This window comes from Halichoeres trimaculatus, unplaced genomic scaffold, assembly GCF_033239565.1.
Source record: "Halichoeres trimaculatus isolate MK-OKI-2021-1 unplaced genomic scaffold, fHalTri1.1 fHalTri1_scaffold_6, whole genome shotgun sequence".
NCBI lineage: Eukaryota > Metazoa > Chordata > Actinopteri > Labriformes > Labridae > Halichoeres > Halichoeres trimaculatus.
The window spans coordinates 16432576-16457083 of NW_027437184.1; the positions used below are offsets into that span (position 1 = coordinate 16432576).

At 40.2% G+C, this 24508-nt stretch overlaps 2 protein-coding genes across 2 annotated transcripts; one reads left to right on the forward strand and one right to left on the reverse strand.

Moving 5' to 3' along the window:
* Window positions 1-4042: 4042 nt before the first annotated feature.
* On the reverse strand, window positions 4043-6864 carry LOC141791319 (uncharacterized). Its single transcript, XM_074671650.1, has 2 exons — window positions 5733-6864; window positions 4043-5617 (listed from the first exon to the last, which is right to left on the reverse strand). The coding sequence occupies exons 1-2, from the start codon at window positions 6445-6447 to the stop codon at window positions 4653-4655; spliced, it is 1680 nt and encodes a 559-aa protein (XP_074527751.1). The 5' UTR covers window positions 6448-6864; the 3' UTR covers window positions 4043-4652.
* Window positions 6865-14613: 7749 nt separating this feature from the next.
* Window positions 14614-18327, forward strand: LOC141791771 (leucine-rich repeat neuronal protein 4). Its single transcript, XM_074672417.1, has 2 exons — window positions 14614-14736; window positions 15480-18327. Exons 1-2 carry the CDS (start codon window positions 14713-14715, stop codon window positions 16194-16196), a joined length of 741 nt encoding a protein of 246 aa, XP_074528518.1. The 5' UTR covers window positions 14614-14712; the 3' UTR covers window positions 16197-18327.
* Window positions 18328-24508: the final 6181 nt, after the last annotated feature.

Consider the following 24508-nt stretch of genomic DNA (forward strand, 5'->3'; position numbering starts at 1 on the left):
ATATGACAAACTCTGACTCCCATGCCAGGAAAAAGTTTGAAAGTTAATGAAACACAGGTAAAAAAAAAAATGTAATGAAAAAAAAAAAACACACCACCACTGTCAGGATCACAGGGGCCAGACAGGGTTTGGGATGACAAAGGAGTGGGGTAAAGAAGGGAAGAGACAAAGGAAAGGCTGAAGAGTGAGTGAAAGTTGAGTCACTTCCTCTCTGAAAAGTAAGAGTGTTTACCCTCAGTCGCAGAGGAAATGACTGCATGGGCCAAAAGAGAGTTCACAGGCCGTTCTCACATTTCTCTTTTCCTCTGCTGCTCGCCATCACTGCATCATCGGCTGCCAAGAAACACACACACACACACACACACACACACACACACACACACACACACACACACACACACACACACACACACACACACACACACACACACACACACACACACACACACGAAGAAACACATTACAGGTTACACACTAAGAATACCTGCTGAGTGTTATTACATTGGCACAAAATAATCGCTTCCTTTCTGGAAACTGAACCTGAGTGTTACTTATGCAGTGTAACACACAATGATAACAAAGCTACTTTGTCACTGTTGATGCTGTTGTGTTATTTTTCCTTGGCTTGGTCCAAAGCTCTTAAATATAAACATTGTTTAGCTTGTTTTTAAGACTGACCACAAATCAAGAGTATTTAAATCTAAGAAAAAGTGTTGATTTCCAGGTTGAAACATGGAACCTGAATTTTTCCAGTTCAATTCTGACCTCCAAAGCGCTCACTGTGTTTTATGGGTTACAGGCTCTGCACACTCTGCACCACACTGATGCATTCAGTGGGAATATTATGTTTGAATGCCCTCCACAGCACTTGTTTTGACTTGATGTTATAACTCTCATTAGTGGTCTGTTTTGTTGGAACAAGTTTCATCCTTCAAAACAAGTCATACTATGGGGTTGTAGTTTGGGATCAACAAAATGCAGGTCCTTAAGGTCCGACATTGATAATGTGGACAAAAAACAACCCTGGATTTTGATTTCAAATGCATTTAACAGTTATACACTTAAACTAGGCACTGCTAGCTGATATATATTTTCCAATGTGGATTAAAAAGCCATGGAAAATTCGAGAAAAAAAGTTAAAAAATGTGTCTATCTCCACAAAGTTGCAGTCTTTTATGTGATCAAATAACATTGCACTTATATCACTTGAAAAGGAGAAAGGCAAAAAGGCTGGGAACCACAGACAATGTGAAACCCTTCTGCACAGTTTCCTTCAAAAAACTCCCTGGTTTTAGACTTTACTTGTTTTGTTTTCTACAAAGTTAGCTAGTCAGATTGGATTGTTGGTAACCCTGGCAACCTGATTTCATGCTCCATATGTACAAAGGCTGAGTCCTCATTGCAGCCACCACAGTCTGGGTCCGACTTGGGATTTTAGCTTCACATTGTCCTCTCTGTCTCTCTTTCCCTCTCTCGTTTACATTTTGTATTTTTCTTCATCTTTGTTAAGGCAAAAATGTCCTGCAGTTTTTTAAATTTAGGAGTAGATTTTCATATTACCTGGCTTCCCTGCATCCAAGAAGAATTAACACAGAAGAGATGTTCCATTATACTACAAAGTATATTTCAGACCATATGATCCTTGTATACATGTTCAAGAGCATTAAACAAAATATGATGGGGAAATATTCAACTGAAAATTCTGGTAACAGGGGAACATATGATATATGTTTACTTTGTGTAATAAAAACAATCTGTCTGCAGCACATAGAATTGAAGGTATTGTGCAAAAAATGCTGCAAAAGATTCACATTTTCAATTACATCGAATCCGTTTAGCTTCTGTAATCACACCAAAGTCCACCTCAAACAGCAGTTTGTGTGTATACACACAACTTTCATTACTCAGCACTTGGGAAGAGAAGGGTGTTATTTGGGACTTTTCGATTGGGTGTGTCTGCAGCACCTTCACAGGCTGCTTGGCAAAGTGTCAGTCATTGTTGGAAAACTAACTTTCCTTCAGGGTAATTTTTTCAGTAGTGATACAATGAAATGCAGTAAAAATGGTTCAACAATGTAAAATTAACTGCTGCATAGCCATATGGATCATCCCCATTTAGAACAAACAACCACAACACAAGAGGTACAAATGAGGCCCTTTAATATAGTAACATATACAGTTGGTAACAGGATGACTGTGATGTGAAGGATATACTTTCAACACAGAAGCATAAAAAATGTAAAGTTTTTCACATTTAACTTGACTTCTTCAAGGGAATGCTGTTTCAGTCCAAACCTGCATGCAGAGGCCTCCCTGTGTATGTGTGTGCGTGTATGTGTGTGTGTAATACAAAAACAATAAATATGAGCATTGTATATGAGAGGGACTACCTTGGCAAATTGACGTCTGTGGTCACAGTAATGGATAAGTTTACAGTTTCAGAGCCTTTTTAAATGGCTTACATGTGTAAATGAACATGGAATAGTTACATGAAGATCATAATAGTAGTATACATGGTTTAAGTTTGCAGAGAACAACAGTAAAGCTCAAAAGGCTGAGAGGATTAATGCCCCAGATGTATCAGTCCGTCACATCAGGAGGAACATGAAGTTTAGTAAGATATTATTTACATTGTAGGTTAGTATACTGGTGTTTTCAAATCACTTTTCAGCGTCTTTGTTGCACTTTTCCACGTTAACCCTCATTAATCCAGATAAAACAGCTAAACTACGTTCTTATTTACAGAAACAGCCAGTGAGGCATCAAATGCCAACAGCAGAGGATCAGATATGCACATGCACAAGCACCAAAGTCTGTCTGCTAGTAACAATGATACAAGTCTGAATACAAGGAGCTTTTTAGATGTTTAGTGAACTAAAAAGAGGAATGCTGGGATATGGTCAATAACAGAGAAGATGTGATGCATTGACTGAAAACAGTACAAAAAAAACAAAACAACAAGCTGTGAGCGTGAGCAGAATCTGATGCTAACTTACTGTTCTCATGTCTTATTACATCCTGCTCTGGTTAAAACAATAAACTGACATTACAGATACAATCAAATTTCAATGATCTTGAAACAGAATTCTTCAGCTTGACTGAAAATGAAACGATTGTGAAACAGATGAGAGATCAGCTTAGTGACAAGAGGAGATAAGACAGAGCAGAGTGAGGGCGGTTCATTCTTCAAGGAGAAACACACACAAACAAAGATAAACTATGAAAATGAATCTAGAAAAACACATTGGCTTTTAATCTTACACTTATTTCATGAGTCTTGAGAGACCAGGGGCCTGTACCACAAAGCAAGTTCAACAAATCCCAGGTATCATTTTGCTAAAAGGTGTTAAGCAGTCTCTAAAAACTGGTTATCAACACGATACATCGACCTAGAGTTACTCTGAGTGCAATTATATATAAAAAAAGTGGAATTAGTCATTTTTGGCAAACTGCGAGCATGAACGAGCCTGCTGCCAACTGGTCATCATATCTTGTGAATTCCAAAAAGTGACCCTTGAAAAATGTGAAGGTAAACATTGCAATGAATAAAACTGAAACAGATTTGAAGACGGACTTGAAGTCTGCCGTGTTCTCTTTAACCAGTTTCTCTGGGATTTTTTTATGGTGTATTTGGAGATATCATTCAGATGTAAGTCTGTTTCTGTTTTAGTCGAAGAATGATTTAATAGGCAGATTCTTCCCTCTTTTCTCTCTTTTTTTTTCTCGCTCACACGTCTCTACGGTCAAAGTGAATGGATTAATCAGTGGGTGTTTTTTTTTTTCAGAGGGTAATTTCTCATCCTCAGTGTAATCTGCTCTGGAGCTGGTAAAGCATTCTGTGCAAGATATCACTGTAATCTACCTCGGTACAGAGTGGACCACCTTCGTAGTCCTGAAAAACCAGAGACCACCCTGAAGTTACCTTGATAACCACATATCCTGCTTCCTAGTACAGGCCCGAGGAGACTGAAAATAAACAAATAAATTCCTTCAGCTTATGACCACTAAATGTGCACCCTCTGAAATTTGCACAGGCAATGTCTTTAGAACGGAATATTCAGGTGTTGCCTACATGAAGCATGAACCTGCCCTGAGAATTAGCAGTTCAGTCTTTGGGTAGATGCTAAAATATTAAAACAGAAAATTCAGTCTCTGCCTATTAAAGTAGGTCTGAAATGTAGTTAAAACATAAGCAGAACATGACACTGAAATAAAAGAGAGAACTACACCGAACAGCAACAGCAGCAGTGACTCAGTTGACCCAATGTTCAAGGCACTTCTATTGAAAAACTGTGGAGACATCTCTGCCCTGAGTTTCTCAAATAATGGCCAGATAGATGTGTATCTGGTAACCCTCTTCCTGTGCGAAGAACAGCCTGTGAGTTACTGCTGCTGCATGAGGAATGTCCAGACAAAAAAATACTTACTGTTGAAGAATGTACAGTGGATGGTTTAAAAGTCATTATTTACATCTCAGAGTTTGTAAAATGACGATGTGTGATGGCCTGGGTTATGAGAAGCCTTATTTTCACTTAAAAAGCGTGAAACAGAGCTGACCTTATGTGTTAACTAACAATACAAACAGCCTATTCCAGGTGTTTCACCCAGAGTTTGTCTAATGGAAGAACACTAGCAGGAAGAAAAAGCATCCTCTACACACAGTCTACAACAGAGCTGTCATCCTCCTCTGCTCCCCACTCCCCAAACCTCATCTGAGGGGATGGCGCGGCGGGGTGGAGACTGTTTATGTCGTCCAAAGCGTCTGGGTCAGTGTCATCGCTGGCACCCATACCCATGTGGCTACCTTCCTCACGGTGCGTGCGGATGTGTTTCCGCAATGCTGCTGGTTCCTTGAAGCTCCGGTTGCAGAAGGGGCAGCAGCACGGTCTCTCTCCGGTGTGGATGAGCTGGTGGTGTTTGAGGTGCTGCAGACGACTCAAGCGCTTCCCACAAATTGCACACACATAAGGTTTCTCTCCGGTGTGTGTGCGCCTGTGTTTGCGCAAACCGTCCAAGTGACGGAAGCAGTTTCCACACTCAGAGCAAGAGTACGGCTTCTCCCCTGTGTGTATGCGCAGGTGGGTTTTGAGGGCTCCTGACTCACGGAAGCGACGGCCGCAGACTCCACAGGGGTAGGGCTTCTCTCCGGTGTGTATGCGGATGTGCTTCTTCAGGCTTGAGATTAGACGGAAAGTCTTTCCGCACTCCAAGCAGTGATGAGGTCGATCTCCAGATGGCTCCCCTGCTGTGTCAGTCGAAGGTCCTGCCGTGTCCTCTGCTCTGCCTGGGGAAACATTGTCCCCTCTCCCAGCTCCTGGAGTCCTAGCTAACTGTTTTTGTCCGTCAAGCCCGGCTTGCTGCAAATCAGTGCTGCAGTCTCGCACAGGTCTTTGGTGACGCAGAGGCTGAGTGAAAGAACGCTGGGAACCTCCCTCCTCTCCAACTTGAACATAACCCAGGTCGCCCATGCTATGGGATGATCTATCTTCTTCACCAACTCTGTTTTCATTGCGCAGGCCAGGATCCTTCCTGGGCTGAGCAGAGCCTGAAGGAGGTCCTTGCTCCTGTTTGATCTCAAACCTGGATGCTCCACCTGGTCCCTGAGATTGCCTCTCATCTAAAGACAAATCCACACATGCACACACTGTTAAAGTGGAAGAACTGAAACAGTGGTTTAAAAATCACAAAGTTTTTAGAATTAAAAAAAACAGAAACACACAACATATGTTTACCTGGTCTGCTGGAGTCTGAACACAAATGAGATGTGTTAGATGAAAAGTCAAGACTGTGGTTGGTTACAGAGCCATCTGGTTGTATAGAAAGCTGACACATTTTGTAGTCATCTCTTGGCTCAAACCCATGAAGTGATTCATCCACAGAGCCTCCGAGACCCAAGTCAACTCCGGCTCCATTCACATTTCGAGAGTTCTGGTGGTCTCTGTCCAAGCCTGAGGTCATTGAAGCCATGGAAGACAGCGACGGAGCGAAAACCGACTGGCTGATGTTTTGAGTGCCTGTGTATGATATCTGAAGCTGGTCAATGAGCTTCTGGGCGCTGCACAGACACTCCTGCAGAGTCTTTAACTCCCTCTCGGACACCTCAAGACGCACCTTGAGTCTTTCATTTTCTTGCTCCTTGTGCAGCAGCTCTTGTTGTGTCTCATTCAGAACGAGCACCACCTCGCCCAGGAGAGTGTCCACAGCAGCGGACATGGCTGTTTGGATTGTCGGAGCAAGCCGTGATTTCAGTGATGTTACAGTCATGCTGCCCTGTGAGGCTCCGTATCCAGACTTGTCTGGTTTCCGATCAAAACAGGACTCGATCCCAGTCCTTTCAGGAATGTTTATTATGCTCTGTTTACGGTTTCCACTGTGGACTGAGCTGCTGCCGCTGTTTGATGGAGATGAGTCCATGTTTCCAGCATAGCCCGTCCTTCTGGAAGTCATGGTTTTAATATAGTTAGCTAACGTTCACGGGGTTTGCCTTGACTGTGCTGCTCAAGCGGAAAAGATCAGTTATGAAAGTTCAGTGGTTGGTAGAGTAAAGAGGGAAGTGTCATCGACAACATTTGTTTTATTTGCTCCTAAAACATGAATGTAACCAACTCTGAGGTGCGACTCTTCACTGGGCCTGGCTGCGGTCGCTAACATTAGCCTGTTAGCTATTAAATACACAGGACCTGTCGGTCAAAGACAAACTTTTACAGACAAAGCGACTCTGTTGGATAATTGTCCAGACGGGCTTTGGCCGCGTCATCTAAGTCCGTAAGTGATTTCTCAAAGTCTTTGAAACCATGGCCCTCAGCAGCGACTCACCCATTTCCAGCCTCTGTATGCAGAACTACACCGTACAGGCCTGACCTGAGCCTGGCGCAGAGAAATGACGTAGACATTAGTGATGGGTCAGTCGCGAACGATCCGGCTCTCAGAGCCGGCTCTTCGGACTGAACGACGGGGTGTGTGACGGTCTCCGACCGGGTGCCTCTTTGGTTTTCTCAGTCCTCACGTGACTAGTAAAGCTACCTGTGTGCCCACACCTTCATTATACATTTTATGACATCTACCAATGACTGCAAAGAATGGACAGCGTAACTCCGCCTTTTACTATTGCACGGTTTTTGAGCGATAATACCCCCTTCACATGTGCTACCATTGTGCAGCCAGTGACTGTGCTGTACAGATCATGAGGGACTGAGAGAAACTGAGTGGAGCTGGGTGACATGAATGCATTTTTCTTTTTTTGAGGGTCCAATCTCTTCTTGGCTCTCCCTCCTGACGTATCTAACTATTCCCCCAAAATGCACACGGATGGCAGCTGTCAACCATTGTTAAATGCGACATAAAGTGTTTTACACCACAGCCAGTCGCCAGGGTGAGCAGTTTTTGTGGTGACCTCACTTTGAGTGGAGCAAGATGACATCCATTTTTTTCCTTCCATTTTTTTTTTTTTTTTACATTCTATAGTGTCAACACAGAGCTATAGAGAGGGGTCTACAGGCACACAGAACACAGTGAGAACAAAGACAGGAGAGAGAGAGAACTACAATACACAATAAAACATTCAATTTTTTATTTCATTTATATGATTTGCAAGGACAATGCATATTAATGGACATTACAGTAAATATGCCAGAGTTAGCCAAAAGGCTAGTTTTGTTTCTGTATTCCTTGGCCAGATGTTTAAAGTGGGCAACATAAACAGTACAGGATAAAACACAAGAAAATAAGGGACAGTAGGTCTTAGACAGGCTCGGAAACTGTGGGCTGCATCCAGCACCCCAGTGCGGATCTTTTTTCGGAACAGGGCAGATGATGGATAGAAGAAACAGGATCATCCTTTTAAAGCTGAGGCACTCAATGACAATCTAAATTGGAAAAAACTATCATAGGAGTCCCTGGCAGCTAAAAGAGCTGGCTCCCTAAGTGAGTTGAGCCAAAAAAAAAAACACCCGACTCTCTGAAAAGAGCCGGAATTCCCATCAAGAGTCAACACATAGCGGCTCTAAGCACCGATTAAATATGCCCTCAGTATTGACTTCAAGGCATTTCTATCGAGCGTCTTCGCATTTCACTATGTTTACCTATTTGATATTCCTTTGGAGTTTTTTTTGACTGGGCTGGCAAAAATGTAGCACCAGCCACCTGACATGAAAGTATGAATTGTGCAAAAACACAAAAAATGAATAGAATGCCTGCCTGCACTAATCATGCCGTGTTAAACAGCTTGGATTTAAAGCTCTGAGTTTACTTACTGTACTGGTTTCCAGTGAATGTGGTGTAACTGGTTGTCACAAAAAAAAAAAAAAAAAAATTCTAAAACAAACCAGATCAACTTCTATTTTCTCCTGTTTTATGTAAAAGTGTTCACTAGAAACAACTAAGTCAATGAACAACTTCCTCTACTTCCTTTTGATGCTGAGTAAAACTGGGTTTACAACCCTGTAGTTTGACAGGAAAATACCTTCATCTAAAGCCAATTCTAACATGTCAAAAATTAAGACAGGCATGAAAAATAGTTACCTGATTTTGAAAGAAAATGTGTAAAGAAAAGTCCCTAGGATAAGCAGGTGAAGACTGATTGAAAACTTGTAACCTGCAAGTCAAAAATCGGGTTTAAATGTGCCTTGGTTTGTAGCAGTACAGCAGCCATTTGGTGATATAAACTGTAGTTTACCCTTATCAATTCTATACCAGACTTTCAGGGTTAAAACTTTAATGTACACACAGGTCACTAACCTTTAAGTGGGTTAAACGAACTCTGTGCTGTTTCAGTTTGTCTCACAGCAGCAGACTACAGGCGGAGCTGTGACTACAGGATGCTGCTGCCAGATGACTCTATTTTCGGAAAGTGGCCAAACACACCATGAACTTTGTGATGCGTCGCAGATGAACTGTTCATTGTAACGATTCATCATGGGATCCAATTACTGTCTTAAACACCCGGTTGTGTAACTGTTAGGACACAGACCCCGCCTGGCTCTTTGCTTTTGTTTTCGACCTAGCACATATGCAGTTTTATTCTGCAGGCTCCGGGAGGCACTGTGGTCTGCTTTAATCTTAAAAGATACATGAGGTCAGACAATAAAGCATACTAGTCTTTTCCTACTGGGAAAAATGATCAGGTGCTCACCAGGATTGTCTCTGACTTCCTTTATCTCTTATTTATTTATTTAGGCCTATTTATTTATTTAAGAACGCTTTCACTGAACAGGTTAAACGCTATACATTAATGAGTTTGTACAGTTCAACTGAGTATTAGAGTCAAAAAACAACAGTTCAACTGACTGTTAAGAGTAAAAAAAGAAAGCATAAAATGTGAAACTTAAAAACATACTAGCTTTTGAACCACCTTTTGCCAAGTATGGGGAGTGAAGGTGCAAAGGCTTTCACCAAAAACTATTGTTGCTTATATTTTCCCCATGTGCTGTTAAAAAACAGCTAATGCTTCACGTGATCAATAAACTGAGATGAGGCAATGTGTTACCCAATGGTCTGTTTACAGTTTGCTATAAATCAAAGACAAGCATGTAATTTTTATTTATTTATTTTTGAGCAGATCCTCGTGACTGCGCTATAAAGGGACCTTGCTTTATTCCTCTGGGAAATTTCCATTTAATATTTAAAAATGATATGTTCCTGATGGAATCATCCCTGATGAAGAGAGCAGACCCCTCTCAGCCAACACAAGTGGTGGTTGGGGAAAAAGTGATGTGGTCTACAGAGGGGCAATGTGATGTGTGCTTATACAACAAACCCTTTAACAGTTACCATCTGCTGACGTTTGTATCACTTCCAGAGTCACAACACAAAAATTTCCTTCCCAATAACTTTGTTTCTATTTCTGAGAAGCCCTCCCTGCAACACCCCCTTTGTATCAAATAACAACTGGTCTGTACAGCCTGTTTTCTACGCACAGCTGGCTCTTTAGCAAGAATCGGAGAGTCACCACATAGAGATGACTTTACCATAAAGATTATATTATATAAGGTTACACAGAAATGGGGAACTCATTTTTCAGAAGTATTATTTTGTAATCTGAAATGCTTTATGCACGTTTACAGCCTTTTCTTTGTGTGGCAATGTAGCAACGTGAAATTTATCCAGACTTATTTGGGATTTTTGCCTGGAATAAGGCTAAAAAAGTTATTTTTCAGAACATGTCAACCTTTATGGTAGTTAGTGATCTTACAATTTTTCATTTCAGCATAACTACATTACATTGGGGACTATCAAGTCTTAGTCAGTAAAAAAAAACATGTTTGACTCTTCTAACAGAAGATCAAATGTCCTGTTATAAAGTGAGGGTGTATCGCCTAATGGGGATATTTTCTGTTCAGAAAGTAAAAGAAAGTAAGCTGTTTATGCAGCTTAGTGTGGTTCATCTTGTCTCACACCTTTTCCTGCAGCAGTGGTGATAATAATGTTGCTTGTGTGGGTCATATAGAGGCACAAGTATAAAATCCACACAGGAGCTTTTAATAGAAGATGAAAACAACAACAGATGAATAGAAACACTGATACAAGAAAAGAGGCAACATTCTAATGTTCTAACATAAAGTAGTAATGGTCGTAATGGTTTACATCTCAGTGTATTTATGATTGCTTAAAGAGCCAAAACTTTGAATGTGTTTGGTACGGCAGTGGCAGCATGAGCTCATAGCTTGTAAATCGACCCCATCAGTAAGGCCCGCTTTGACTGAGCCTTGAGCTTAAAAGTCTTCTAAAACAGTTTGAGTAAATTTCTCTGTTACAGAACAATGTGAGTTAAGTGTCGTCACTTTTCCTGCAGACTAGGCTTAGATTTAGTGCAGATGTGTGCGCGTGCGTGTGTGTTCAGAGCTGGATTTAAAGGCACACAGCTGTCACATAAAGTTTCTGTGCCAAGCGCCACATCGACAGAGTGTCCCGTTCAGAACTCCCTTTCTTTCCTGGTCCTCAACAGAGCTGAGTTCAGCTTTATGTTGCTGTTATGCTGATTTTTTTTGTCTTCTACTTGAATATGGTCACCTGTTGACAAACATGGACTGTGCTCCTTACACTGTTACAAAGTAAAATTACTTCAAGACAGAAATCAAAGCAGAGTTGTCTAATAAACTGTGGAGCATAGCTTCTTAATGAATAGCAGACACAGGTTAAGTCAGTTCAAAGTCATTCACAATTTTCATTACTCCAAAGCCTTGTTACATACATTTTAACCCTCAGTGATTAAATTTCATCTGTCACAAACCTAGGAACAGCTTAAAGGTGCATTTTCTATCTCTTTTCATAACTGTTCATACATTTATCAATTCTGGTAAAAAAGTTTTTCCATTTGTCTTCCTCTTTTTATTTCTTTTTTTTGTTTGTTTTTTTGTGTGTTTGCTTTATGTTATCATCAGAAATATATCAATTAAAATTACACAAAAAAATAATAATGGACTTATAAATGGTTAACCCACTTGAAAAGTTTAAGACGTGAATTTAACAATAAAAGATAAAACAAACTAAATGATGAATTTCTAAATAAATTTTCCTTAATTAAGGTTTGAGGAGATGGGGTCTTTGGATTATGTAAACTAAAAAGTCCATATAAACTTATCTTTATTTACACCACATGGTTACAATTTATTTTCTGTGTAGAGTTCCTCAGTTTAGCCCTGTGATTGACTGGCGACCAGTCCAGGGTGTACTCCGCCTCTCACCCAATGGCAGCTGGGACAGGCTCCAGCCACCGCGACCCTGAACAAGATAAGCGGTTCAGAAAAAGAATGAATGATGAGTTTCTCAGTTTGATTCATATTCCCATATGCAAGAAACGAACCATGTTAAACATCAGTAGTTTTTTCCAACAGAGTAAATCTGGTGCATGAAAAAGTAATTATCCATTTCTAAATATTAGATTGTGGTAGGTTGGTGACCTATCCAGGTTGTAACCTGCCCATTGCCAAATTTTAATATCTTCTTTTAAAAAAGAAAAAATGCGTGCCTATGTGACAATGCATTGGATTGGTTTAAATCCTATCTGACTGATAGGTCCTTCAAAGTGAAGATTTTAGGCTCAGAGTCATCCTCTGCTCCTCTGTCATGTGGGGTCCCACAGGGCTCAGTCTTGGAGCCATTGATTTTTCCCTTGTACTGCCCCTGGGGTCTATTCTCAGAAAGCATGGAAAAGCTTTCTGTTGCTATGCTGATGACTGTCAGATATATATACCCTTAAAAGCAAAAGATGGCTTTTCAGTAAAACCCCTCCTTGCTTGTCTGGAAGGCATTAAATCTTGGTTGGCCTTGAACTTTTTAAACTTTAACGCGAGGAAACAGAGGTTGTGGTGTTCAGACCAAGTGGCCCTTGTGAGTCCACCTCTGTTAATCTTGGACCACTGACAGTATATTCTAAAACAACTGTTACCAATCTGGGTTTTAAGTTGGACAGTGATTTTAAATTGGACAGCCAAATTAAAACTGTTGTTAAGTCATATTTTTTATTTTTGTCACTTAAGGCGGTTGGCAAAGGTCAAATTTTTGCTGTCCAGGCAGCACTTTGAAACAGTGCTCCATGATTTTATTTCATCAGGTTTGGATTACTTCAATGGATTTTATGTCAGAGTGAGTCAGTTCCTGCTCTGCATCTGCAGCTGGTTCAGAACGCCGCTGCACGACTTTTAACTGGTACAAGTAAACAGAGCACATCAGCCCAGTGCTGGCTTCACTTCACTAACTGCCTGTGACCTTTTGAGTTGATTTTAAAATCAAATGTTTGTTTTTTAATGCCCCACTTTACCTCTCTGAGCTTCTTCACCCCTACTGGCCCTCTCAGTCCTTCAGGTGAGTCGACCAGCTGTTCCTGCAGGTGCTGAGGTCCAGGATGAAGCTCAGAGGGGACTGGGCCTTCTCTAATGTTGCTCCCTGACTGTGGAACAGTCTTCTCCCTGCACATTAGAGAAGCCCCCTCACTGTCCACTTTTTAAAAGTGCCTCGAAACCCATTTTTAGTCTTTGGATTTTAACCCCAGCGAGACTTAGTTTCTTTGCCTGATCTTATTCCCTTTTATTTTCTTTTATTTGCTTTTAATTGTTTTTAGTATGTTTTCTCTTATGTTTCTGTTTTTTTAATCTGTTTTCATTCATTCATTTTCCAAACCGCTTATCCTGTTCAGGGTCGCGGGTGGCTGGAGCCTATCCCAGTAGTCATCGTTGAGAGGCAGGGTACACCCTAGACTGGTCGCCAGTCAATCACAGGGTTGACACAGACAAATAACCTCTCACACGCACACACTTACACCTGTGGACAATTTAGGGTGACCAATTAACCCGATATGCATGTTTTTGGACTGTGGGAGGACCTGGAGAGAATGCATGCACAGGGAGAACATGCAAACTCCACACAGAAAGGCCTACTAGCCAAGCTGGGAATCGAACCAGTGACCTTTTTGCTGTGAGCCTGCAGCCGAACCATTGTGCCACCATGCAGCCCCTTATCAGTCTTTATCTTTTCAATTTTATCTACCTGTACAGCACTTTGTTTACAGCTGTGGTTGTTTTTAAAAGTGCTTCATGAATAAAGTTGGTATGGTATGGTATGGTATGGTATGGTATGGTATGGTATGGTATGGTATAGTATGGTATGGTGTGGTATGGTATGGTATGGTATGGTATGGTATGGTATGGTATGGTATGGTATGGTATGGTATGGTATGGTATGGTATGGTATGGTAAATGATTGCTGGGATAGGCTCCAGCCTCCTGTGACCCCAAAGGAAAAAGCAGTACAGACAATGGAATGGATGGATGGATGGATGGATGGATGGATGGATGGATGGATGGATGGATGGATGGATGGATGGATGGATGGATGGATGGATGGATGGATGGACTCATTTTCCCTTGTGAATCACATGTGATGTGTATAATAATTATTTACAGCCTGCTTCCTAGCTCGTTAAAAACTCGTACCAGTAGCTTTGAGTGCTGTTGATTGTCAGTCTGATCAGTTTCCTTGTTCGGGGCATCATTCCCTTCAAAATGGGACACAACAAGACTTCTCTGTATCTGATTCTGGCTGAATCGTTGTTTCACAAAGTTGTGTTTTTGCTTTTTCCATTCTTCTTGTTTCTTCTTTCTAATGCAAGTCCCAACTTGGGGATTTTTACACGCCACATTTTATTCCCTGAACACGTTGAGTCAGGTCCATTTCCGGCCTTTTGGTGAACATCTGCACCAATCTGTCAGTTTGCCTTCATGTTTTGACTTAAGTCATGCATTCTATCTAAGTGAGAAGATGAATGCCACAACAGACTGGATAGTCAGTCTGGAGCCACTTAGATATGTTGTGGATGACACACTGAGCTGCTTCAATAGAGGCTTCCCATCCCATTCATCTTCACTCAGCCCTAAAAGGAAAACAAGAGCTCATTAACAAGTGAGCCACGCTCTGAAAAACCTGCCACTGTGGAGCCATGCAACAGGAATCTGTGAGTTTCATCTAGTCAGAGATCTAGGTAGCATTACGTAACTAATAGCAGGTTTGGAAATACCACTAATAGCTTGCACACTCACTCAGACAGTCACACTGCTGAAGCATTTAGAAAGAAGGAGGAGGAGGAGGGAGGTGGAGCTGGTGCATATGGGTCAGGAAAAGGGGAGAGGGGGGAGGTGGGAGGATAGAAAGAAGGAGGTGATTGTTGGACGATATAAGGAGAAGAGAGAGGCAAGAGACGTGCACTGGAGCGTATTTTTGATGAAGAAACTTCTGACTCAACAGGTAAGCTCGTTTCTTTTCAAATTTCTGAACAGAGTATGGTCGAGACAGAAACAAAGAGCACTTGTGAGCGTTCATGGACGCTCCTAGTTGTCCTCAGTTCAGCCTGGACTTATTGAGCACATTTTTGAATGGGTTTTGGTTATCTTTCTGTGCATGTTAACCATAGAGCAGGTACGTTTGTGTAGATTCCTGTGGAAATGGGCCTTTTTCTGTAAGTGTTTCCTGCTGACAGAGCTGTGTGTGTGTTTGTGTATGTATGTGTTCTGGGGTGTGTGAGGGGCATTTGGACCTGTTGAGCAATACCGCCTGGAATGCTGAATTAGTGTGAAGTAGCTCCAAATCTTAACAAGCGAGGATTATTCCCAGTCGCTGTTTGCACAATGGCGTAAATCATTTACAGAAATGTGACAGAATAATAAATTTGTGCTGATGGAGTGTTCACATCTTCTGCGTGTGAATTTGCGAAGAAAAACAGAGCATTACTTTGTTGGAGAAAACAGTTTATGCCACAAAGTAAGGCAGATTCTATCTTGTTTTTGGACAAACTAGGCTCACTTTTAAACCAAATTTTCTTCTGTGCAGTCTTATAAAGGCACAGCATCAGGGGAGAAATAACAGTGTCCTCATTCTCACAGACAAAAAGTTCTTCTGAATGTACACATGGCAGGAAACCCAAGAGGCTGATACTTTTCAGACTAATGCAAAAAACAGATTTTTCACTTTTCTGTTTCTGATCTCCACAGAGCTCAATGGCTTCCTACAGGGACCATCTTTTCCTTCCAGTGATAGTTTGCCTGCTCCTCATCAGAGGCTCCTCTTCCCTGCCCACGTCGTCTGATGAGAATCTCATGAGACCTTTGACATCATATGGGTCTCCTGATGAGAAAGATGACTATTACGATACATACCCTGATGTTACCTCTGAGGTGCCCTCTATAACACATCCTCCCTCCAGTGGGAAACCTAAAAGATGTGACTACAACCCTTGTTTGGAGAATCAGATCCCTTGTGATGATCTTGCATCCTCCACTGGCTGCTTGTGTATACGGAGGACTCTGCCTAGCGAGGCCCCAGAGGCTCCTGAAGTGAAATCAGTGTCCTGGAACGGGTCAGAGGATGTCATTCAATGGTGTGCACCTTATTCATATGTCACGCAGTATGTCGTGAAAGTTGGGGGGAAAGAGAGGCAGAGATTGGGAATGGACCAGAGAAGCAGTGGATTGGGCATCATAGAAGATGTTGCTCTGGTTTGTGTGGTGGCCATGAACGACATGGGAAGCAGTGAGGAGTCTTGCAAGATGTATCAGCCCAGAGACAGCAGTCTGCCTCTCAAAGCAGGACTCATAGGAGGAGCTCTGGGCTTCCTGCTGCTCCTCTTATTGGCCGTGCTGCTCTGGAGACACAGGAGGCAGAGGAAACAAGAGGCCAGCATCTCCATGCACAACACAGACACACACTGAACAGACAGGACGCTAAGTGAGATAAGACTTTTTCCCAGGGACTACTCAGACTTATTGTAGTTAATTAACAGTAACTACATTATAAAGTCTGAAGGTTTCTATAAACTCACACAGACAGCGGCCAACATGCCCCAGGAATACATATCTGTGACCACTAATTCACAGCCTAATTCTTGTTGTATTTTGAAAACCCCTCACTGGTGTTTTAAAGACAGTTCCCACATGATATCAAAAGCAGCTGCAGGACAAAACTTTATTATTTATTTCATATGTGACATTTTCTGAAAATTAAACCCCATGGACAAACACTGAGCAAACAACAGTGTTGCAAGGAATATAATTTGAATTTTCTTTTCACTCAAGTTTTTCTGTTCACAGTTAGAGAAATATCAGGACTTCAAGCAGCATCCCTACATCTCACCTCTGCATGCAGCTGCCGTACTCAACGGCTATTCACTGTTTGATAGTGACAGGATGAAACATGCACTTGGACCCTGAGCTGTGTTCACAGTGGCGTCCTATTTGGGATAAGTGAGAATTAACAAGTATAATAACTAAACTTGGTCTTTGTACGGGAAGTTTGGTTATTTGTGTTATGAGTTTTCGATTGTGGGAAGTGTTACTGTACCTAAATATGCTGTTGTTGTTTTTTCTATAAATGGGTGTAATGTTGAGATTTCACCAAAAGTTGACGCGGGCAGTGTCCCTAAATGTGGCTAAGAGGTCAAAGTTTTAAAAAGTGAAGTATCACGGGTTTGGAAGGCAGAAATGGAATGTCCACATATGTGGATGCTGGGTCTTCAGAGATTAACGTGATTAGCGCCAACACAAGGACTCATGAAGTCTGATGAATATGATCATCAAAGTAGGTAAAATAAGTGAAAACAGGGAAAAAGGGTCCGGTAAAATGTAAAGACAGTACAGTAAATGAAACAGAATTCCAGCAGGGTGGGGGAGGATGAGTTGATATGATGTACCATCAGGCTGTTCCTTGTGTTATCTCTGCTATTCATATCTAATAACTGCCTTTTTGTTGGGTTTTTGGGTCAATCAGCTAGTAAGAAACCCATGTTATAAAGGGTCAATAACTGTTTTTGTGTTACACACCCTAACATGAGTCACTGCCCAAGTGGGGACACCATAGTCACACAAGTCTTGACACACCCCAGCTTGGATCAATTTAAATGTCTAAGTTTTTATTTATTACTGAGTTTAGGGGATTAATTTGGTCAATAAACTTCTCAGAAGACATCTTATCCTTATCATATAAGCTTAAAAGAAATTATATCTTTTACAATTATTGACTAGAAATCTGTCAGCTTAGAGTCAGTGCTTTCATACAGTGATCATGTCATGTTGTTCAGGAGTTTTAAGCTGGTCGTGAAGCATTCTGAAATGAATACTGATGCCTCCATATGAGCTGAAAAAAAGACCATATGAAAATAAGACTGAGTATTTCCTTACTATTACTTTACTGTATGGATTAACGATGTACAAGTAGATTAATTGCACTGTTTCACTGTGAGTGATACGACTGACCGATAAAAGACACACTCGGTACATTATACTTCTTATGCTTGAGCAGGGCAGGATTAGCAAAGAGATAAGAAGTAGCTCTTAATGCACAGAGGCAGCAAAGACTGACACAAACTTACTCACAGTAGCTTTAGGTAACGTGTTTTTGATTTACCCCTTGATCCCAAAGTTCATCTAATTAAGAAAAAAACTAATAAATTGAGAAATATTTTCTTACCTGGCTTGAGAAACTCCTAAGAAGAAACAAAACTGAAACCCACCTTTTTAATCACCAGTTATAAAACTCTTAGAGATTGAAGTTTGATTATTTTCACAACAACAGATTTACTGAAGTGACGACTGTTAACAGAAAGAAGGCTCATACAGTGTTGTTTGTATTCATTCAGCAGATGCTGACACTTAAAAACATACTGCACACAGTATAAAAGATGTATTTGCTTTTACTGGTTTTGAAACTCTCTGTGAGAGTCCTTGACTGTATTTAAGTAAAAAATGTCTGGATTAAGTGTTTTTGGGGCTGTTTTGTTCCCTCTATATGAACACTGTTTGCTTTATTGAACCTTGTACTTTGTAAGAGTATGGAGAAATAAAGAGAAAGGACTCAAAATATTAAGAATACTCAAACTGTAGCAAAGGTCTGAATTTTTTTTACAAGTGAATCATTTCACAAGTTTCTATCACACCCTTGTGTCGTGCATGGTGTGTATTTATTTAACAGCTTTTTTCCACCCGTCATATTGCTGGACAGTGTCTCAGAGAGCTCAAGTGTTCAGCGCTGTTTTTCCAGCTGTCATACAGCGGCCTTTCAGCGGATATGCTTTTTTTTTTTTTTTTAAAGCTTGTCTTTTTCCAGCTGAGAATTCCAGTCAACCATCACCAAGCTGCTGGGAGGCTTCAGGCTGGTTTTTATGCCATGATAAAGAAGAAGAAGGTCTGATGTCTAAATCCTCACAGTTTATCTCTTGTTCAAGCCTCCATCTGCATGGCTCAGAGCTATAATATAATTCCTCTTTGCTCTCTATCCAAACATGCAGTTTTTTTCACTGCTTCTAGCCTTTTTTTTTATTCCAGCTGCATATGTAACATGGCACAGAGCGTATGGAAGTCATCTGATTGCAGTTTACACACACAGCAGATTGTTTCCTCCAGGCCCAGAATCGGCCTCAGGATGCCTCCTCAGTGACACATAACCAAAGTGTGCCGTCCCTCATAAACTGAGGGAAATCATGGCAGAATGAGCCAGGACAACAAATGAAAAAAGGAAACATGTGAGGGCTGTATTGTTCTCTAAACAGTCCAAGATGTAGTAGATTTAGACCCCATGCTAAGCAGGCAGAGCGTTGTTGATGATACCAGACAAAACAAAATGTCCCCAACTGAGAAACAAACATGTCAGCGCTCTTTTTAAATGATGTGTTTACTTCACTGTGTGATTGATTTTTAATAGACAAGAAAAATTTTGAGCAGAGTTGATGAGAAGATTTAAATCTATTACATAATGCTGTCATTTCCCAGGATGCATTCTGGTGTCCAGTCAGCACCCATAAAGCTGCTCCATTCACTTCTACGGTCTCTATAACAGCCCTTGACTCTTGTTGCTCACAAGAATACAGAACTAAAAGATTCTTAATGTCAGTTTTAGCTGTATAACTTACATTAATCGAAGGAACTGAAAAGACAAATTGGTGAACGCCTGCAGGAAAGTTTGTAACTAGCCTGAACAAAAGCCCAAAACTTTGATACAACTTAATACTTGTGTGTAAAAAAGCAAACCAGTTAAATTTGAAGCCCTTTTGCTAAATAGTTGGGGGTTGGATTTGAAAAGAAAAAAGAAGACTTTATTGAGTTCCCAGTCTCTTATCTGACTGACAGGAGGGACAGCCATGTTTACAGAGGCTGTTTCCTTCAAGGTCAAGCTCAGGATGGAAGTCCCCATGCTGCCAAAACGTTTTCCTGTTATATTTCTGGTTATCAGTCAAAAGTCATCTTTATCAACTCTTCACTTCCAGCTTGATCAAAAACTGAAAAGCCAATGATACTCCAAACTTTTCTCTTGGACGAACCTCAAGGAAGAACAGCACTTATTAGAATTTATTTGCTACAATCAGAGAACTGATGTGAAGAGGCTTAAGGCCGCCCTTGCTCAGGTAGCGTTAGGCTGAGTCAGCATTTTGAATACATCAACCAATGACAACAAGCTTCAAAACCATGTTTTAGAATCAAACTGGTGATGTCGAGAAGACAACGTCTTTGTTTTTATACTATCTATAGTTCTGCTGCATAATAGTCCAAATTTTTTATAGACGGAAAAAAAATCTGTGGAAGGCTGCAGCTTGATTTAAGTGTAGGAAACTTGAGTTGCAGAAACACAACGACCCCTTGTTCCCTTTTTCTTTTTAAATTTTCAACATTTACATAAGCTACTCAAAATTAAAAATGCTCTGTACTAACAGTAACAGTCATCGTCTGAACTAAGAATCTATCAGTCATTTTCGTCTTATCCCAAAGGGCTGATTTAGTGAGTCTAGCCACAAATTAATAAAAACAAAAATAAATCATATTCAATAGATTATAGTCACTAATCATTTAAGGTATGACGCGTTTTGTGGTCTCTTGAGGTTTTTAGTGGAAAAACCCGAATAGTTGGACAGATCTTCAGCACCTCCCAAAAGAAGGCTGGGTGTCAATGCTGAAAGAGCTTTAACAGGATATAAACTGTAGAAAGAGCACAGATAAGAGGTGCAGAAAGAGTGTGGGAGACATTTCCTATAAATTCATCAGCAATTGGCAACTTTTTTTCATTCCATCATCATAACTGAAAGACAAGCCCTCTGAAAATCCTGATGAATCACAGATGTAAAGCTTTTTTTTGTAACAGTACAGGCAAATGTTTACAGCAGGGTCAGCTTCTTGAGTGTTTTGTGTGAGGGGTGCAGGAACACCTCTTCTCACTCAGGACGAGTCACAGTGAATCACTTCTATGTGGCTCAGTGGATCAATGACTCATGTTGCTTTTCTGGTGAAGTGGTCATGCATGAAACAATGATTCAGCAGAAATTATTCAGTTTGAATTCACAGAAGGACACTTTGTGTACCTGCTACATCACCATCAGCTGTTTGGTCAACACCTCAGAGTGTGTGCGTCAGTTTGAGTATCTGTGTAGTCTACCTCCTTATGACACATTTTTATTTCCGTTTCTTAAGTCCGGAAATCTTCCCGCAGGTATTGCATTATGACATGATGATTATCAGACTGAGTTTCAAAATGATTCAGCTAGTTACATGTTGTGAAAATGTCACAAAGCAGACAAAAAATTCAAACGTGCATTCAGAAAAAAGGAAGTCCACCAGAGTGTCTCATCGCCCAGGGTTATTTTGAACATAATGAATGTTTTAAAGGGAATCATTGAAATGAAAAGGTTTTATTTAAGGTGAAAATTGTCACCAAAAACAACAACTTTTTACAGGCCTTTGACCTTTCCTCTGGTTTAGAAAAAAAAGTCACAGTGATGCCCTCTGCTGGTCACTTTCAGACCTCTACGCAGAGGTCAGACTCCTTTGAAAGGCAGAGGACACTTCAACACAGTCCTACACGGCAGGTAAAAACAGCACATTGAGTGTGAGTGTGTGTGTGTGTGTGTGTGTGTGTGTGTGTGTGTGTGTGTGTGTGTGTGTGTGTGTGTGTGTGTGTGTGTAGCTAGAATAAGTTAAAAAAAAAAAAATCTTAAGTGTTTTGTCTACTTTTTTAGTAGAAAATGTCTTTTTTAGACTTAATGTAAGCCACATTCACCTGACCAGTCCAGAAAAAAATGTCTTATTTCAAGTTATTTCAAAACAAAACTGAGGTCTGAATTTATTTTGACAAGTGAAAAAAAAAATGCCAGTGGAATAAGAGAAGTGTTACTTGTATTAAGACACTTTTCTAGTTGCAAGCAAATTTTTAGGGCAATTTTTTTTCGTTCCACAGGCAGATTTTTTTTTACTTGTTACAGTGAATTTAGACCTTTTTCATGACTGATTTGTTGAATGTGGCTCATATCAAGTATGATAAGACAATTTTTACTTAAAATAGAACAAAAACACTTGATAAGATTTTAGTTTTTAAAAAAAAATTTTTATTTCATTTTATTTTTTATTTTTTTGCAGTGTAGAGCTTAGAATAATAGATAAAAGCTGAAAAAAGTTGTCAGCTCCATTTCTTAGAGCTGTTCTTCTAGAGCTGATGAATATGTTATAATCAATGATTTCATAGTGAACATTGTGTCATGTATGAAAATAAAAATAACAAGTACTGTCAGTCATCACTGGTCTTTGAGGTTCACTTAAGCTTGATGGGGCATTTGATACCTCTAGACTCGAAATTTTAATAAAGAAAGCTGTAATGGTAAATATATATAGCTCATTTAATATTTGTGAATGGTTATTTGATCACATTTTCTTGGTTTGGATGAAACTTTTCTGGATCTTTTTATAGTACACTCACATTTTTTTCCTTAAAGAGTATAAAGCTGAAAGTTACATGTTGAATTCAAAGTTCCTCCTGATTCAGTTTCTCATTGCTCACTGTGTTACCTGCTTGAGAATTCAAAAAACATCCTTGAAGAGATGAATTTCCTCAGAACATGTAGAGTTAACGAACCATAACCATAAGCTCTAAATGTATGCACTGCAATTTTAATGTATAGTATGGATTAAAATGGTATTGCCTGGGTAATGTTGGGATAAATACAAAAGAGAGGTTATGATGCTCATGCTTGAGGTTTAATGTTGTCTTTAAGAGCTTTGTAGTCGCTTTATGTGATTTACAGCTCAAAAATCTGTACGTAATTGGGCTTGTGTCTTTAAAATTGCTTATTTTAGAATGACTAGACACTAACTGCTGTTTTGGGGGATAATGTGTTTATATAAATCAGACCAGGAGACTTCTCAAACATTCATGTCAAAGCGACATGTTGTAGTCAGTGTTTCTACTGCTTTGTCCATTTCTGTGCTGTGTTTGTCGTAAGTAAATGTTTCTTTTCCAGGTGAACTCCTATCTTCTCTCACTGAGTGTATTTTATGTCAGCTACTGAGGCTTGAAAAAGCATTAGCTGTGATAAAAGTAATTGTTTGGTGTTACATTATGTTCGTCTAATGACATTAAAATGGTACCCCTGAAACATCGTTCATTTTCAAGCTATTAATTATTCATGAAAAATTAATTTGCATTTGGCTTTGGGAGAATGAATTTTGGTTTTATTATTAGAAACCCACCGGCAGGGGCACTAATGGCTGCTTCTGTGCCTGCTGGGTGAACTCTGCCAGGGCAGGAAATGTTCTAACTGGGTTAGGCATCCATCAGTGCACATCGGATTGTCCTGGACTCATCCTGGTCTCACAGAAATATGTAAAGGAGCCTTTTGCATCAAACGTGGGCATCTTTATGTAGTTTAAGTTTTGGTGTACTGAAGATGGTATCCCTAATTCATCTGGTGATGTGCAGCAAGTTACAGAAAGACCATTTCTTGTGACAAAGATGCACTGTGAATGATGCATTAAAAAAAACATAGAAAAAAAAAATGAAAAAAATAAAGAGCCAAGTTCTCTCAAAGAGAACTAGAACTAGTTCATAGCGCTGTTCCCAGAGTCTGGCCCAAAAAAAGAAACCAGGTCACATGACCCTTCAGCCTGCAGTACAGCACTGGAAACCTGTTTATTTTAGAGCTGGTTTTAAAGTATTTCTATAAAACTTGACATGGCCTTGTTGCTACATTATTTCTTTTAATGCAACTTTATTGTTTCAGATCCCTTCAAACACCCCTTTCAGCAACATTGTTGCAATTTTAAAAATTCTTTAAAATTGGAGCCATCCCATTCATTCATTTATCATTTTCTGAACCGCTTATCCTGTTTAGGGTTGCAGGCCATCCCATTGTTTGTAATAATTCTAATAAATTTTGTTCTGAATACCTCAACCTGCATATCTGCATGAAATGTGCTTTATAAGTTATATTTTATATCATAAGAAGTTAGGTTAGTCAAACACAGAGCTCCTTTTTAAAGCAGCTGGGTGTTCTTTAGCTTTGTAACTCTGGCCCATCCTGTGGCCTCCATCAGACAAAACTTTGATGGTTGTAGAAACTGATCCCCCTGCTGCAGGCTCCTCTTCCTGTTTATTCCTGTTTTGTCTTTCAGCTGCGTCCGTCTGTTTTGGCTCAAAAACCACATCCCTGTAAATAAAAGGATTAACTTCTGTCACCGAGTGTAACTGGACGGATAAAAGAGGCTTATGTAAATGCAACAAGGCGTATGTAAGATTACATTTCTGCTTTTTGCATCATCTTGAAAGAAAAAACAAGAGTGTGACATCTTTCATCATGCAAACATCTATCCAAACAGGTTGAGAGCCTCTTTCTTTTGTTTTCTCTGGGAGCCACTAGAGGTCATGATTGCAAAGAGCAGCGCAGAGAGGAGAGCCACCTCTGGCATGCACTCACTGATAATGTAGTGGAAATGGAAATTAGTTGCTCTAATGGGGATGAAAATGAGTTTGCAGTTGTAATCAGCTCGCCCACATTTCTGCATCAGAGGGGAGCGGGTTTGTGTTTGAAAATGCAGATAAATGTTTGTTTTTTGTCATGCTTACTTTTTCCTCTGAGTTGTTTTCTGTCCAGTGCTTGACAGCGAGGTCAACTCCTTGGGATAGCTTGAAGAGAGATTTTTTTTTTTTCAACATGGAGATGATGAAAAAAAAAAGTTGTTTTTTTTTTTTACCCCTTCTATTTCCTTGTATGAAG

What these genes read in the sequence shown, in the direction of transcription:
- LOC141791319 (XM_074671650.1), bottom strand. Translation starts at nt 6,447, where the DNA reads ATGACTTCCAGAAGGACGGGCTATGCTGGAAACATGGACTCATCTCCA. An exon ending in TTCAGACTCCAGCAGACCAG is followed by an intron (nt 5,618 to 5,732) that starts GTAAACATATGT and finishes ATTTGTCTTTAG; the next exon opens with ATGAGAGGCAATCTCAGGGA.
- LOC141791771 (XM_074672417.1), top strand. Translation starts at nt 14,713, where the DNA reads ATGAAGAAACTTCTGACTCAACAG. An exon ending in AGAAACTTCTGACTCAACAG is followed by an intron (nt 14,737 to 15,479) that starts GTAAGCTCGTTT and finishes TGATCTCCACAG; the next exon opens with AGCTCAATGGCTTCCTACAG.